The sequence below is a fragment of the Clupea harengus genome, chromosome 24 (assembly GCF_900700415.2).
Source record: "Clupea harengus chromosome 24, Ch_v2.0.2, whole genome shotgun sequence".
NCBI classification, from domain to species: Eukaryota; Metazoa; Chordata; class Actinopteri; order Clupeiformes; family Clupeidae; genus Clupea; species Clupea harengus.
The window spans coordinates 7,231,558-7,244,057 of record NC_045175.1 but is presented as its reverse complement, the minus strand read 5'-3'; the positions used below and the strand labels follow the sequence as shown (position 1 = coordinate 7,244,057).

The 12,500-nt window shown below is 43.5% G+C and overlaps 1 protein-coding gene across 5 annotated transcripts in view; it reads right to left on the bottom strand.

Annotated features, from left to right (window-relative positions):
- slc29a1b (solute carrier family 29 member 1b) overlaps positions 1-12,500 on the bottom strand; it is a 29,256-nt gene that overhangs the window by 14,035 nt on the left and 2,721 nt on the right. For 2 of the 5 annotated variants that reach the window (XM_031561894.2, XM_012823661.3), the window contains exons 2-5: positions 2,981-3,086; positions 2,387-2,468; positions 1,586-1,770; positions 1,118-1,257 (exon numbers count right to left, since the gene is read on the bottom strand). In XM_031561894.2, coding sequence (XP_031417754.1) covers positions 1,118-1,257; positions 1,586-1,770; positions 2,387-2,468; positions 2,981-3,009 — 436 coding nt within the window. In that variant the 5' untranslated portion in view covers positions 3,010-3,086. Of the gene's footprint in view, positions 1-1,117; positions 1,258-1,585; positions 1,771-2,386; positions 2,469-2,980; positions 3,087-4,155; positions 4,431-7,824; positions 8,025-12,500 lie in introns of those variants that run through there. The other 3 variants (XM_031561893.2, XM_042703450.1, XM_031561892.2) reach the window with 3 other exon arrangements.

Genomic DNA, 12,500 nt, shown 5'->3' with positions numbered 1-12,500 from the left:
ATGAATTGATCTCCAAAAGGTAAAAAAAAGTTAAAGATGACACAAGGTCAAGTTGAGGTCAGGGAGAAGACTTTGAGAGAACTGCCCATAGGATTGCCAGAACGACCAATCAAAATTACTGTTTGACTGCAAAAGACTTCCGCCCTGTGCACTGTTCTAAATTCATACCGGAACATCTAAATAAGCCTGATGCATTTTGGAGCACTGCAGTAATGTGGGTTGATGAAGTTAAAATAGAACCTTTTGGCTGCAATGAGCAAAGTTATATTTGGAGATAACAGGGTGTTGAATTACATGAAGAGAACACCTCTCCAACTGTTAGGCGCAGGGCTGGATCAAGCCTGCTTTGGGCTCGGGTCGCAGCCAGTGGCACGGGGAACATCGCACTGGTTTGGATGGATTCAATTAAATACCAGTAAATTCTGTAAAAAAAAAGCTGAAAATGAAAAGAGGATGGACTACCTCAAGTCACAATCCTTACAGAGGACTACCTCAAGTCACAATCCACAGTGGACTACCTCAAGTCACAATCCACAGTGCACTACCTCAAGTCACAATCCACAGTGCACTACCTCAAGTCACAATCCACAGTGCACTACCTCAAGTCACAATCCACAGTGCACTACCTCAAGTCACAATCCTCACAGTCCGCCCGACCTAAACATCATTGAAAACTGTTGATAGACCCCAGAAGAGCGGTGCATGCAAGACTGCCCAAGAATCTGACAGAACTAGAAGCCCTTTTGCCAGGAGGGAATGAGTACATTTCCCCCAAACAAGAGTCGAAAGACTCTTCAATGGCTACAAGCTGTGATACTTGCCAAAGGGGGTGTTACTAAGTACTGTCAATGCAGGGAGCCCAAACTTTTTCTTTTTCTTATTTGTTTTTTTGAAACTGTAAAAGACGAAATATTAAAGAAATCAGATAATATTCTACTTGCTTAGCTATTCACAGTAACAAAACCTTTGCATACCATTGTATTGGGTGAATAAATAGCTAGAAAGCCCACAGTCTTGCTGTGAAAACAGTAATTTGTGAATTCAGAAGTAACTTGAAAGAGATGAATATTGGTCATGCATGCAAAAAAAGGGGTAATAGCCTCAGGCCGACACTCACAGTTAATGATACAGATTTTGATCATGGTCACCACAAAGAAAGGCAGCGGAGCAATCTCAACCTTCACCAAGATGGCCGTCACCATGAACACCACCATGATCACCGTCAGACTTCCCATGATTCTTAGCTTCTGGGGAACCCTTCAGAGAGTAACACAAATGTCAGCAGTATGTGTAATGCTTTATACCCCATTTTGTCACTTCCCTCCGGTGAGAGTTACTCATTCATATGCACAAATAAATAGAATTGCAATTAAGTAATCCCCCCCCCACACAAACAGACCATCTAGGTCCAAGTGGACCAGTACATTTTGCGTTCATGAGCCTGATGAACCTGTCTCTGAACCTGGTCAATTAAGTATCCGAGGATACTTATCAGTCTAATCAATCAATCTATCAGTCTAATTCCGCATCCCAGCTTCAACCCTATGACCTTTCAACCTCTGCACTTTGACCTCGGGCCACCCACCAGAGCAGGAAGGAGTTGAGGCAGGTAAAGGCCAGCAGGGGCAACATGGCACAGAGCGTCATGACGTTGTTGAATTTGGCCTCCAGGACGCTGCGGTTGTCCACCACCTCACCCGGGGCAGGGGCGGTGACGTTGAGCAGGTCGGCGTCCATGGTAACGGGATCTTTGAGACGGCTGGTGAAGTACTGGAAACACCAGGAGGTAGAGGTAGAGGCAGAGGCAGATTACAGATGAGAATCACAGAACAGATAAAAAAAAAGCCAACACCCGACAGAAACAAACTGAACTCAAACTGCAGGTAATGACATTCTGATTGCTTTCCACTGAATAGACCCAGTCAGCAGAGATAGCTTTGAGTCTGATAAGGAGGCAAAGCAAACAATTGGTGGCGTCTGTCTTTGCTCAGACTAAAGCAATGGTAGAGTGTGGTTCAGTTGTTTCATAGTGCGTTGGCAGTTTTTTATTCTTTTTTTTCCAGGACAACCCAGAGACGTGTGCAAGTGGTGTGTAAGTCAACCGGTGAAGAACTAGAGACTTACAGAGGGCTGAAGGGCTGGCTAGGTCAGCTATGGGTGTGTTATTTGAAACAGTTTTAGGAAAATGCTAATTAAAGGCTTGAAGTTTGACTCAAGAGAAGATAAGAGACAAGACGAGAAGAGAAGAGAAGAGAAGAGAAGATGTGCTAAATATGAGCTGAAATGAAAGACACTGAATTAGTAGTAAAACCTTGGTTAGCTAAGTGGAATAGGGTCAGAGAGGTTAACCTCAGATGATTCAAAAACCAAACAAAACAAACGTTACCATGGTAGCCGTCATGAAGAAGTTCCATGGCAACAGAGTGCCCAGCCCAAGGGAGAAGAAGATCAGCCATACGGCATTATATCTGTCAGGTCAAAGGTCACAACAGGAAACAGGCTCTCAGTGACTAATTCCATACACATACGCTCAAATAGTTCACACCCAGAGGGAATCCCCTTTACCGTGCACTACGTTTTCATCTTTTGGGAAATTACTAATTGTGTGCGACAGAGCCACTGGGAAATTACTACAATTAGGCCACAAAGGTTACAGGTCTAGAGGAGGCAGATTTTAGGGCTGAAGACTACAAATCCCAAAAAGAAAATCACCCAGGTGTGGAATATTACCCAAGCACATACATTATCGAAACCATCTGGAGCCAAAGAAATGTAATATATGATGTAAATTTGGCAAAGAAAGGGCATGTGCAAGATGTTGAGCAAATGACTGTTGACTTTCAATTTCAAATCAGCAATACACACAGCAATGCAATATAAAATAAATAAAATCATAAACTCACAAAAATCCCCCCAAAACAATCCAAAGCTTTGCTAATGCTAATGTGTGCTTGAGCAAAGAGGGCCCGAGGGTTTTTACCTGTCTTTGGGGGCGTTGGTGGCCGTCATGACTGTGACCTTGGGGTGATGCTGTTCTCATTCAGTGCCGCGGCAGTGTGACGGTTCAGCAGCCCCCCTGACAGATCCTGACAGATAAAACAATCAATTTATCAATCAAGTAAAATGATATTTGTTGACAGTCGTGACAATAGAGGAAGCATCACAAACTTGTGATACTGCATTCATTTTGTGGCTCAGGCTAAATTCTGTCGAGGGTGACAATCTGAAGATATTCAGGGAATATTAAAAGACAGTAAAGAACTATTTGAGTTTGCATGTTTCACTAAGTAAATCATGAGTAAATCTTCCCAAGGCAAAAACGTATCACTTTCTGCTGTGGCGTTGCTCTGTATGTAAACACATTGCAGGAATGCATTTCGTTCCCCCTGAGCTTTTTCAGAAAGTGGAAACTTATCAGCTTCCGACACACACGGCATCTGAATGTGAAAGCACTAATGAACGAATACCAGCTGCCAGGACATTTAATCATGAGCCAATTCTGCTCTGTAATCTCTGGTGTCGAGAGACAAGAATGAGTTAAGTTAAGAGCAAATAACCACACTTAGCTCACCCAGAGACAGGGTTAATAGCAAGCCTGATACATATTGACACATGTAAAGTCATTGTAGAAGGGTTGTAATAAAACAAAAATTGTATTGTGAAATTTTATGAATAGGTTAGACTGACAATCTCCGTACAGAAAGTCTAGTTGTCTTATCTCTGTGTAAAGATGTGATGTTTCTAATGTTGTGATGTAATACTAGTACAACAGTCTGGATAAACTTGCGTGTTCCCTCTTGAATAACAACATTTACATGATCAAAGACAATAATATTTCAAAGAGAACTGCTGAATTGCTTAATAACAACATTTACGTGATCAAAGACAATTACATTTCAAAGAGAACAGCTGAATTGCTGAATCCCCTGTTCATAAAAAATGCTGAAGGAAGATTATAATTGACATACGCTTCAAATAAATGATGTAAAAACGATTACTTCCAAGCAAGAATACTAATAAAATAAAAAATAATAATACAAATTCTGTAACATTTTGTTAAAAAAAGAGGCATAACCAGGTTAAGACCCATCTGGCTGTTATAGGTCACATGGTAGGCATAATAACAGATTAAACACTAGCAGATTAAATACTCGCAGACCTGTCCTCTCTTCTGTCAAAATCCTCCGACAGTTTCCCAAAAATCCTAACACGCCGAGACCAGCATGATCCACTGCCAATCCACCCCGGAGCACATTCATTTTATACAGCTGCACTACCACACAGGCAGAACCACACTCTCTTGCAGTGAAGATGCCTCCTCTCTCTGCCAGTCAACACCCAGCTCCTCTCAACATCCCACCCCCCACCACACACACACACACACATGCGCACATGCGCACGAATGGACACATTCACACGCGCACACACTCACACTCGCACACGCACACACACACACACACACACACACACACACACACACACACGCGCGCGCGCATGCGCACGAACGCACACACACACACACACACACACCCTAACCCTAACTCTTACCAGGACTCCTTCGTCAGTCTGAGGAGAGTTTGGAAGAACTGGCACGTTTTTTTGCAACTGATACCAGAGGCCCTGCACTATCTAGCCGTCTGCAGCCTGACACTGTAGGTCTGTCGCTCCAGCCCTGGAGATCTTATCAGCTCAGACGCTATGGCACAACCGCGGCTGGGGCTGTGAATGTGGCTGTGGCTAATGAATATATCTGTGGCTGTGGCTAATGAATATATCTGTGGCTGTGAATGCTGTGGCTTTGCTTCCCACTCTCAGTCTGATTTTGCACAGTGTTCCTGTGTCATCTGTGATGTCATAAAGACAAGGCAATTTGTTTGTGAATGCTGTGGTTGTCAGGATTTTATGACCTCACATACTTCATACAGAAGATTTTTCAGATGTGAAGGGTGGGGGGGGGTGTAGCAAGAGCCAATATGCCAGGTGATAGGGGAATATTTTGTGTGTGTGTGTGTGTGTGTGTGTGTGTCTGTGTGTGTGTGCGTGTGCGTGTGCGTGTGTGTGTGTGTGTGTTTGAATGGATATGATTCATGGCTAAGGTGAGATCCATTGTTGAAATGGAGGTCGTAGTGACCATGGTAAGGCATATTAACAACCTTGTCTAGAATGGGTGTGTGTGTGCGTGTGTGCGTGTGTGTGTGTGTGTGTGCGTGTGTGTGTGTGTGTGCGTGCAATGCATGTGTGTGTGTGTGTGTTCATGTCCATGTTTGTGTGTGTGTGTGTGTGTGTGTGTGTGTGTTATTGTCAATGTTTGTGTGCGTCTGTGTTAGTGTGTGTGTGAGTGTGTGTGTGCATGTGTGTGAGTGTGTGTGTGTGTGTGTGTGTGTGTGTGGGGGGGGGGGGGGGGGTCACTCATATGCGGGTTAATTATCTTGTCAACACATTTGGAATGCCTCTGGTAAGACAGGTCTACATTCCATTTCAGTTATCTGTGTTGGTTGGGACTTCCTTCCCCACCACCTACCCCACCCCCCCACAGCGCTCAATTGTGCCCCGGCCGCGATTGTCCCCCCCCCCGCGCCCCCCCCCCCCCCCCCCCCCCAACACAACACATGACATCAACCCTGTCTTTCCCACCAACTAAGCCACGTGGAAAAGGTTCTTTTAAAAACATATAGGAATCAAATCTGTGGTAAAGAGCTTGCATATACATTTCATACTAAAATGGACATGCAAAGTGGGTTGTATAGAAAATACAGTCTTTTTTTCATAATTATGTGTATTAACACACTGTTATCGTATTTACATTGTAAATTGAATTCACAGCCTTTTTTTTTTATTTTGTTTCGGTTTTTCTTATTGTTCAAGAGTCACTCAGTCCATGTGGTGGTCACTGGCTGCTGACCTAAGCAACAATAACAATTAGTTTCAGTGTCCACCACACACACAAACACACACACGCACACACACACACACACACACACACACACACACACACACACAGAGAGAGAGAGAGAGAGAGAGAGATGTTTCTCACTTTTTCATCTAATCTCAGTCACACACATACATGCAAACAAACAAACACTCATATATACACACAGACACACACACACACACACAAACACACACACACACACACACACAGAGACATGCACACACATACACACACACACACACACACACACACAAACACAGACACACACTCTCACACACACAGACATACACACAGACATACACACAGACACACACACACACACACACACACACACACACACACACACAAACACAAGCACACACACACATCAGCCCCTGCTCCCTCATTAGTTTAAAAATATTTCACATTCACACCAAGCCGCCCCATCAACACACACTGGGTTCAGCCCAGGTCTACCCAAACCTTAACATCCAACGCAACATGCCTATGCCTCAGGAATCGCCAGAGAGCTGTTTAAATTCACTCCCACCTCAACACCATGCCTGTGACCTTCAGTACCACCTAACCCAGAGATATCAATCACATACCCCGTGATATAAGTTATCCCCCCGCAGACCGCTGAAAGACTATTTACAGGGAGCATAGCTCACGGTCATTACACGGAGATATCAGCAGGAATTATGGTATTACTGCAGGGAAGGAGGGGAGAAAGATAGGATGGGTCTCATAGGAGTGTGTGGCTCGAGCGGTATGCCGCGCGGAGTCGTAAAACATTCTGGGGAGGTCGATGATCTGCACGGGTGGGGTTGGCCGATAAGTCACCTGGCGTTCAGTCTTTTTCTTTTTTTCTTTCTTTTTTTTTGTGAACTTAAATGACTTTGAAATAAAATGTGTTTTCACAAGTCACATGAAAAACGCATTCAAATACTGTATGAAATCAAAGATGTGTAAATATGTGATGTTGACAAAAACAAAACAAAGAAACAAACAACAAATATATACATTTACTCCTGTGAATGCACTGCAATGCACTTGCTGCCCTTCTGTGTTCAGGCTGTTCCCAACTCCACACTGCCCTCTACTGGCTCAGATGAAAAACCATCAGCACCGCCAGGTGTGGCAACATGAGATAATTGATATCAAGACATGAAATATTTTATAAATTAAGTTATAATTGTTACTTTAATTGCTATATTTCTGTCTTGCCTGGCATCTATATATTGAATATGATATCTGACCTTACTATATCTGATATACAGTAAATGTTCATGAAAAATCACCATTCATGTCATTCATACTATAAGGTCTTTCAATACATGAGTTACATATCAGAATTCATGCACACTGCTCATTTTATACATTTTCTAGGCAGCAGAAGATTTTTGAATAGTCTAAACACTAAATTAATCAAGTGATGAAACTCCACACAAAAGTGTAAGATGCATTAAGTACTTTTGCTGAGAAAAAAATGTAACTCTGAAGTCACGATAAATAAACAAATTAATTGATGAACAGTAATTCCCAAATTACTCTGCCCTTTCCATACTTTGTTTCTCTGTTTCAGCCCCTTTTTCAGCCTTTTTATGTACTTGTTTTCATTTACATGCCATCTAATTGGCCTGCACCTTTAAAAGCCTTGTAAGAACATAAATACTAAACATATGTATCATACGAAAATGTACAACAGTAAGTAGTGCTCGTGATGAACTGAACCAACACATTTAGCAATCTTAGACAAGCAAAGCAAGCAAGACAGAAAAGACAAAGGGAATTATTTGGCATATTTGCAAATAGTTTTCCAAAACACTGCACCAACACATTTAAAATGAGAAGACACCAACAGCTCAAGGCCGAAAAGACTATAAACAACACAACTCAAACACGCCTCTCACCTCTGCCTGGTCTTGTCTTTCTCTGGCTTCTGTCCTTTAGTCAGCTATAGTCACTGGGATCTTGTTGTATGCTTCAGTCACAGTAATGAAGTGATGACGGACAATTGCAAAGCTTAGTTTCTTTAACTTTTTTTTCTCCTCCAGTGTGCATCCCCATGCCTGCTAACGTCATTGCCTCGCTCAAAAGCACACCTCCAGTTCACACTGGACACAAACACACACAGACACCACACAAACACACAGACACACATACACACACACACACATACACACAGACACACACACACACACACACACACACACACACACACACACACTGGACACAGACACAGACACACACACAGACACACACACACCACACACACACACACACACACACAAACACACACACACACACAAACACACACACACACACACACACACACACACACACACACACACACACACACACACACAGGGCGAGTGAACTAAAAATAAAAGAGGGTGTGCCCCAAATGGATAATAATGGTGTTGGATAGGGGAGAGGATTGACGCTGTCCATTTACATAACAACATCTGACCGAGATGCCCCAGGGGAGAGAGAGAGAGAGAGAGAGAGAGAGAGAGAGAGAGAGAGTGAGAGAGACAGAGAGAGACAGAGAGAGGGGGGAGAGGGAAAGAGAGACACAGAGAGTGAGAGAGAGAGATAGACAGACAGACAGACAGACAGAGAGACACAGAGAGAGGGGGAGGGAGAGAGAGAGAGAGAGAGAGAGAGACAGACAGACAGACAGACAGAGAGAGACACACAGAGAGAGGGGGGAGGGAGAGAGAGAGAAAGACACACAGAGAGAGGGGGGAGAGAGAGACACACAGAGAGAGAGAGAGAGATCAATAGGTTGCCAAATACTGAGTGTATTGCCAATACTAATGTGTGAGTTTGGATCATGTGGCTGTTGTGTATACATTGAACAATTCTGTAGGGCATCCATCATATACAGAATACAGTCTACAATAAATAACAACCTGCATTGATGTCAGTGACTAGGTTTATGACATCAAGTGAACACCTTCATGGAAGAGGGGCAGTTTTTGTGCTCTAAGATATAGCCTTTGAGATTAGTGTTCCAGTGAAATATTTCTTCTTCTTCTTCTTCTTCTTCTTCTTCTTCTTCTTCTTCTTCTTCATCACAGATGGACATGCCCAGAACATCCGCATAGTTTGGACCGAATGGCTTCCTCAGGTATTGTCAAAAGAATGCAAGAAGCTGAGTGGGGCACACACACACACACACACACACACACACACACACACACACACACACACACACACACACAAACACACACACACACACGCACACACACTCACACACATACAGACGCACGCACACACACACACTCACACACACAAACACACACACACCATACCTCCAGTAAAAACATGGCATGTTCCTTTAGAAACAGGATACAGCAGGACATCGAGGCAATGCAGGGCGAGGCACCCCTGAACCTAGATTAGGGAAACATCCTGCACGGAGGCGACGTGATTGGACTCGCCAATCACCCGATTGTTCTGGGTCCCCCGTGACCCGGCGAATCCATCTTCGGGCCGCGGTGAGAAAGGACGCCTAACGGAGACGACAGACGGAGGCGGCGAGGGTAGCCTCGCCTCTCAAACGAGCCACGGTCCTTGGCGGTCTTCCTGGGCACGGGCCCTGCGTTTGTATTGTTTGTGTTGGAAGACTCAGACACCTGGGGAAGCCATTAATGTGTAGCCGTAGTGGAGAGAGAGTGGACACGCCGAACAATAGGCTTCCATTCCACTTCAGTTGACAGTGTAAGGAGGAATTTTGATTTGATGCCATCAAAAATAGAACGTCTGAGGCAATTGAAAATAGTTGTTGAAGGATTGCCCCCTCCACCCTACCCTACCCTACCCTACCCCGGTCCCACCCCACATCTCCTGTCCATGTGAATAGCACTGAGACCTGAGGGCTGTTAAACCAAAATAAACAAAAAACCTAAGAGGTCAGATTTACTCAAGAGGTTAGCTATCCATTCATGAGAGGGGTCAATGCCTTTTACTGTTGCAAAACTGGCCAAAAAACATGAACGGGACTGTTTTGGATGAAAGGCTATAAAGCCGCACATGAACCTGAAGAGTTAAAAGCAAATTTCCTTACTTGACCTAAAAGCAAATTACTTGGTTGACCTTTGCAACATTCGCAGCTATAGTTATGAATTCAAAACTCACAGGTGTCATGTACATGAAGAAAATCAGGAAAAGATTCACTGTGAAATATAAATAGGAAATAATCTTATTTCTCTTTAAAATGATAGTGTCTGATTTGTATGACACAGCTGGTAATGAGTCTGAAAGAAAGTGTGGTTTGTTACCAATGGCCATTTTTTCCGGAACATTCTCCCTCAGCGCTCACCCACTATACTCCTACAGTATTCCCCTCCTCTCCAGAGAGAACTGACCTAATTTAATCTCATCCCTGACTGTCGTGTACCACATTAGGGTGAAGGGATTTTGAAGAAAAAAAATTATATTGGAGGTGAAAGAAGCCGTGAAGACCTCTGGAGACTAAGCCACCTAGTCTGTAGTTTTGAGTATAATATGCAGACTGTTTAGAGAAGATGTTATAGTGTACACTGCCTACATGAATAAGGTCTGTAAAAAACATTTAGGAATCAAACTTGTCATGTAGAATACTTGCATGATAAATCTGTTGTAAAGAGCTTGCATATACATTTCATATTAAAATGGCATATATCAATGTTTCCCATTTAGGTGAGGTTTCCCATTTCAGCCGAGCTCTCTTGTCAGGAGTGATGTTGAGTGCTCCTAGGATTCCACGGTAACGTACAGTTACTATGGTGACGTATAAGTTGTTTATGTTAGACTGAATCTGCAGCAGATAAGGGCAGAATTCATTTCAGAGCTGAATCACCTGAGGACAAACTCCTCTGAGAGATGCAGAGGTCATCTGGGGTAACCTTGGCCGAATACTTGAGTCAGAATGAGAGTCGGGGTGGAGATGGAGGTGGGCCTAGAGGGGGAATTTTAGGGGCTTTTCAACTGCTGCCAACCACCGCCCATATGGATTACCCATTCACTAAGGAAGAGGAGTGGAAACAAGTCCTGTGATTAAAAAACAATGTCCTGAGACAGACTGACGGATATCATTACGAGGACTTTATTGTTTCCAATGTGATTACCTCCACAACTGTGACGTGGTATTTGACGTGGATCTTTGATGCCCTTCCGAAGATTTACCAACCATTGTTACAATCAACCACACTTCTTTTGATTTTTTTTTGGGAAGGGGCTCACTTGCTTGTTTGCTTCCTTGTGACCTGTGACCTGTGATTCAACTAAAATGAAGGGATCTAGTGCTGGGTGTCACTGCCATTACAAGGCAAATGTGAAATGCTAAATGCTAATCATGCGCTACATGCTAGGCATCCTCAATTCACTACAGTCTCTTTAGCTTAAAAGGTAAACAAAAGACTCAATTCACTACAGTCTTTTTAGCTTAAAAGGTAAACAACAAAATCAATTCACTGCAGTCTCTTTAGCTCAAAAGGTAAACAACAAAATCAATTCACTGCAGTCTTATTAGCTCAAAAGGTAAACAACAGACAGAAACACCAGAGGAAGCAATAAACACTGCAAGACAGTCAAAACCGTTTTTTTCACTCATCCTGAGGAACTGAAGAATCACATTTTTGTTTTGACAAGTAATCGTGACTCGGGTGCCTGGTAGAAACTTCCTTTGACCACAGAGGATCACGTGACAATTCACCAGCTTTGCAACTTTCGATCAAATGTCCAGTTCCCTTTTTTTTCGGCTGATGTGCTGTGGTTTTGTCTTCACTGTGTCATATATATATATGTGTGTGTGTGTGTGTGTGTGTGTTTGAAAGAAAGAGAGAGATAAAGAGGATAAAAAAGTGTGTGTGTGTGTGTGTCGAAGTCTCCCATTCAGACGGCCTTGGCGCCTGCTTCCTCACGCTCCCTCTCTTTCACAGCGACGCGCCACATGCATCACCGTCACTACAAAACCCGTGCACAGCAGCATTCATGGCCTCTGCGCTCGTGAACACGTTTACGTTCACGTTTACTTAGGCAGCGTGGTGTATTTCACAGCCTTCACCTTCACATCTCACACATCTTACACAGCCATTCTATCCCATGCCTCCCAGCACTAACACTGAGCCAATGAGCTGTTGCCCTAAATACAATAACTCTTGAATACAATGACTCATGGGGGGGGGGAGAGAAACAAAGAGACACGTGCAGATGGTTCTCTGGAGTCGGTAAAGAGTGCAGGTTATCTGAGTGTCCATAGTTACTACCTAGGTCACACTGAGGCTGCATATATCTTCCATAGGTGATGTGCATAGCAGAGTGTACAGCGGGTAATGACGGAAGGACATGCATGAAGTGAGAAAAGAGGAGGGTAGAATAAATAAAAGCGGGCGAGGCCCTCTATGAGGCTTTCCTGTGAAGTGCGTAGGGGACAGTGGGGTCTTTGTTTCTTTAGAGGTACACTAAGACGTAAGAGGGTATTACATTGAATGAGATTGAACGAGACAAAGATAAAGAGAATTTTTCATTAATCTAATGTGAACTAATCTGTGAATTGGTTAACCATCCACTTGACTAGGACATTCTTGAATACTTGTAT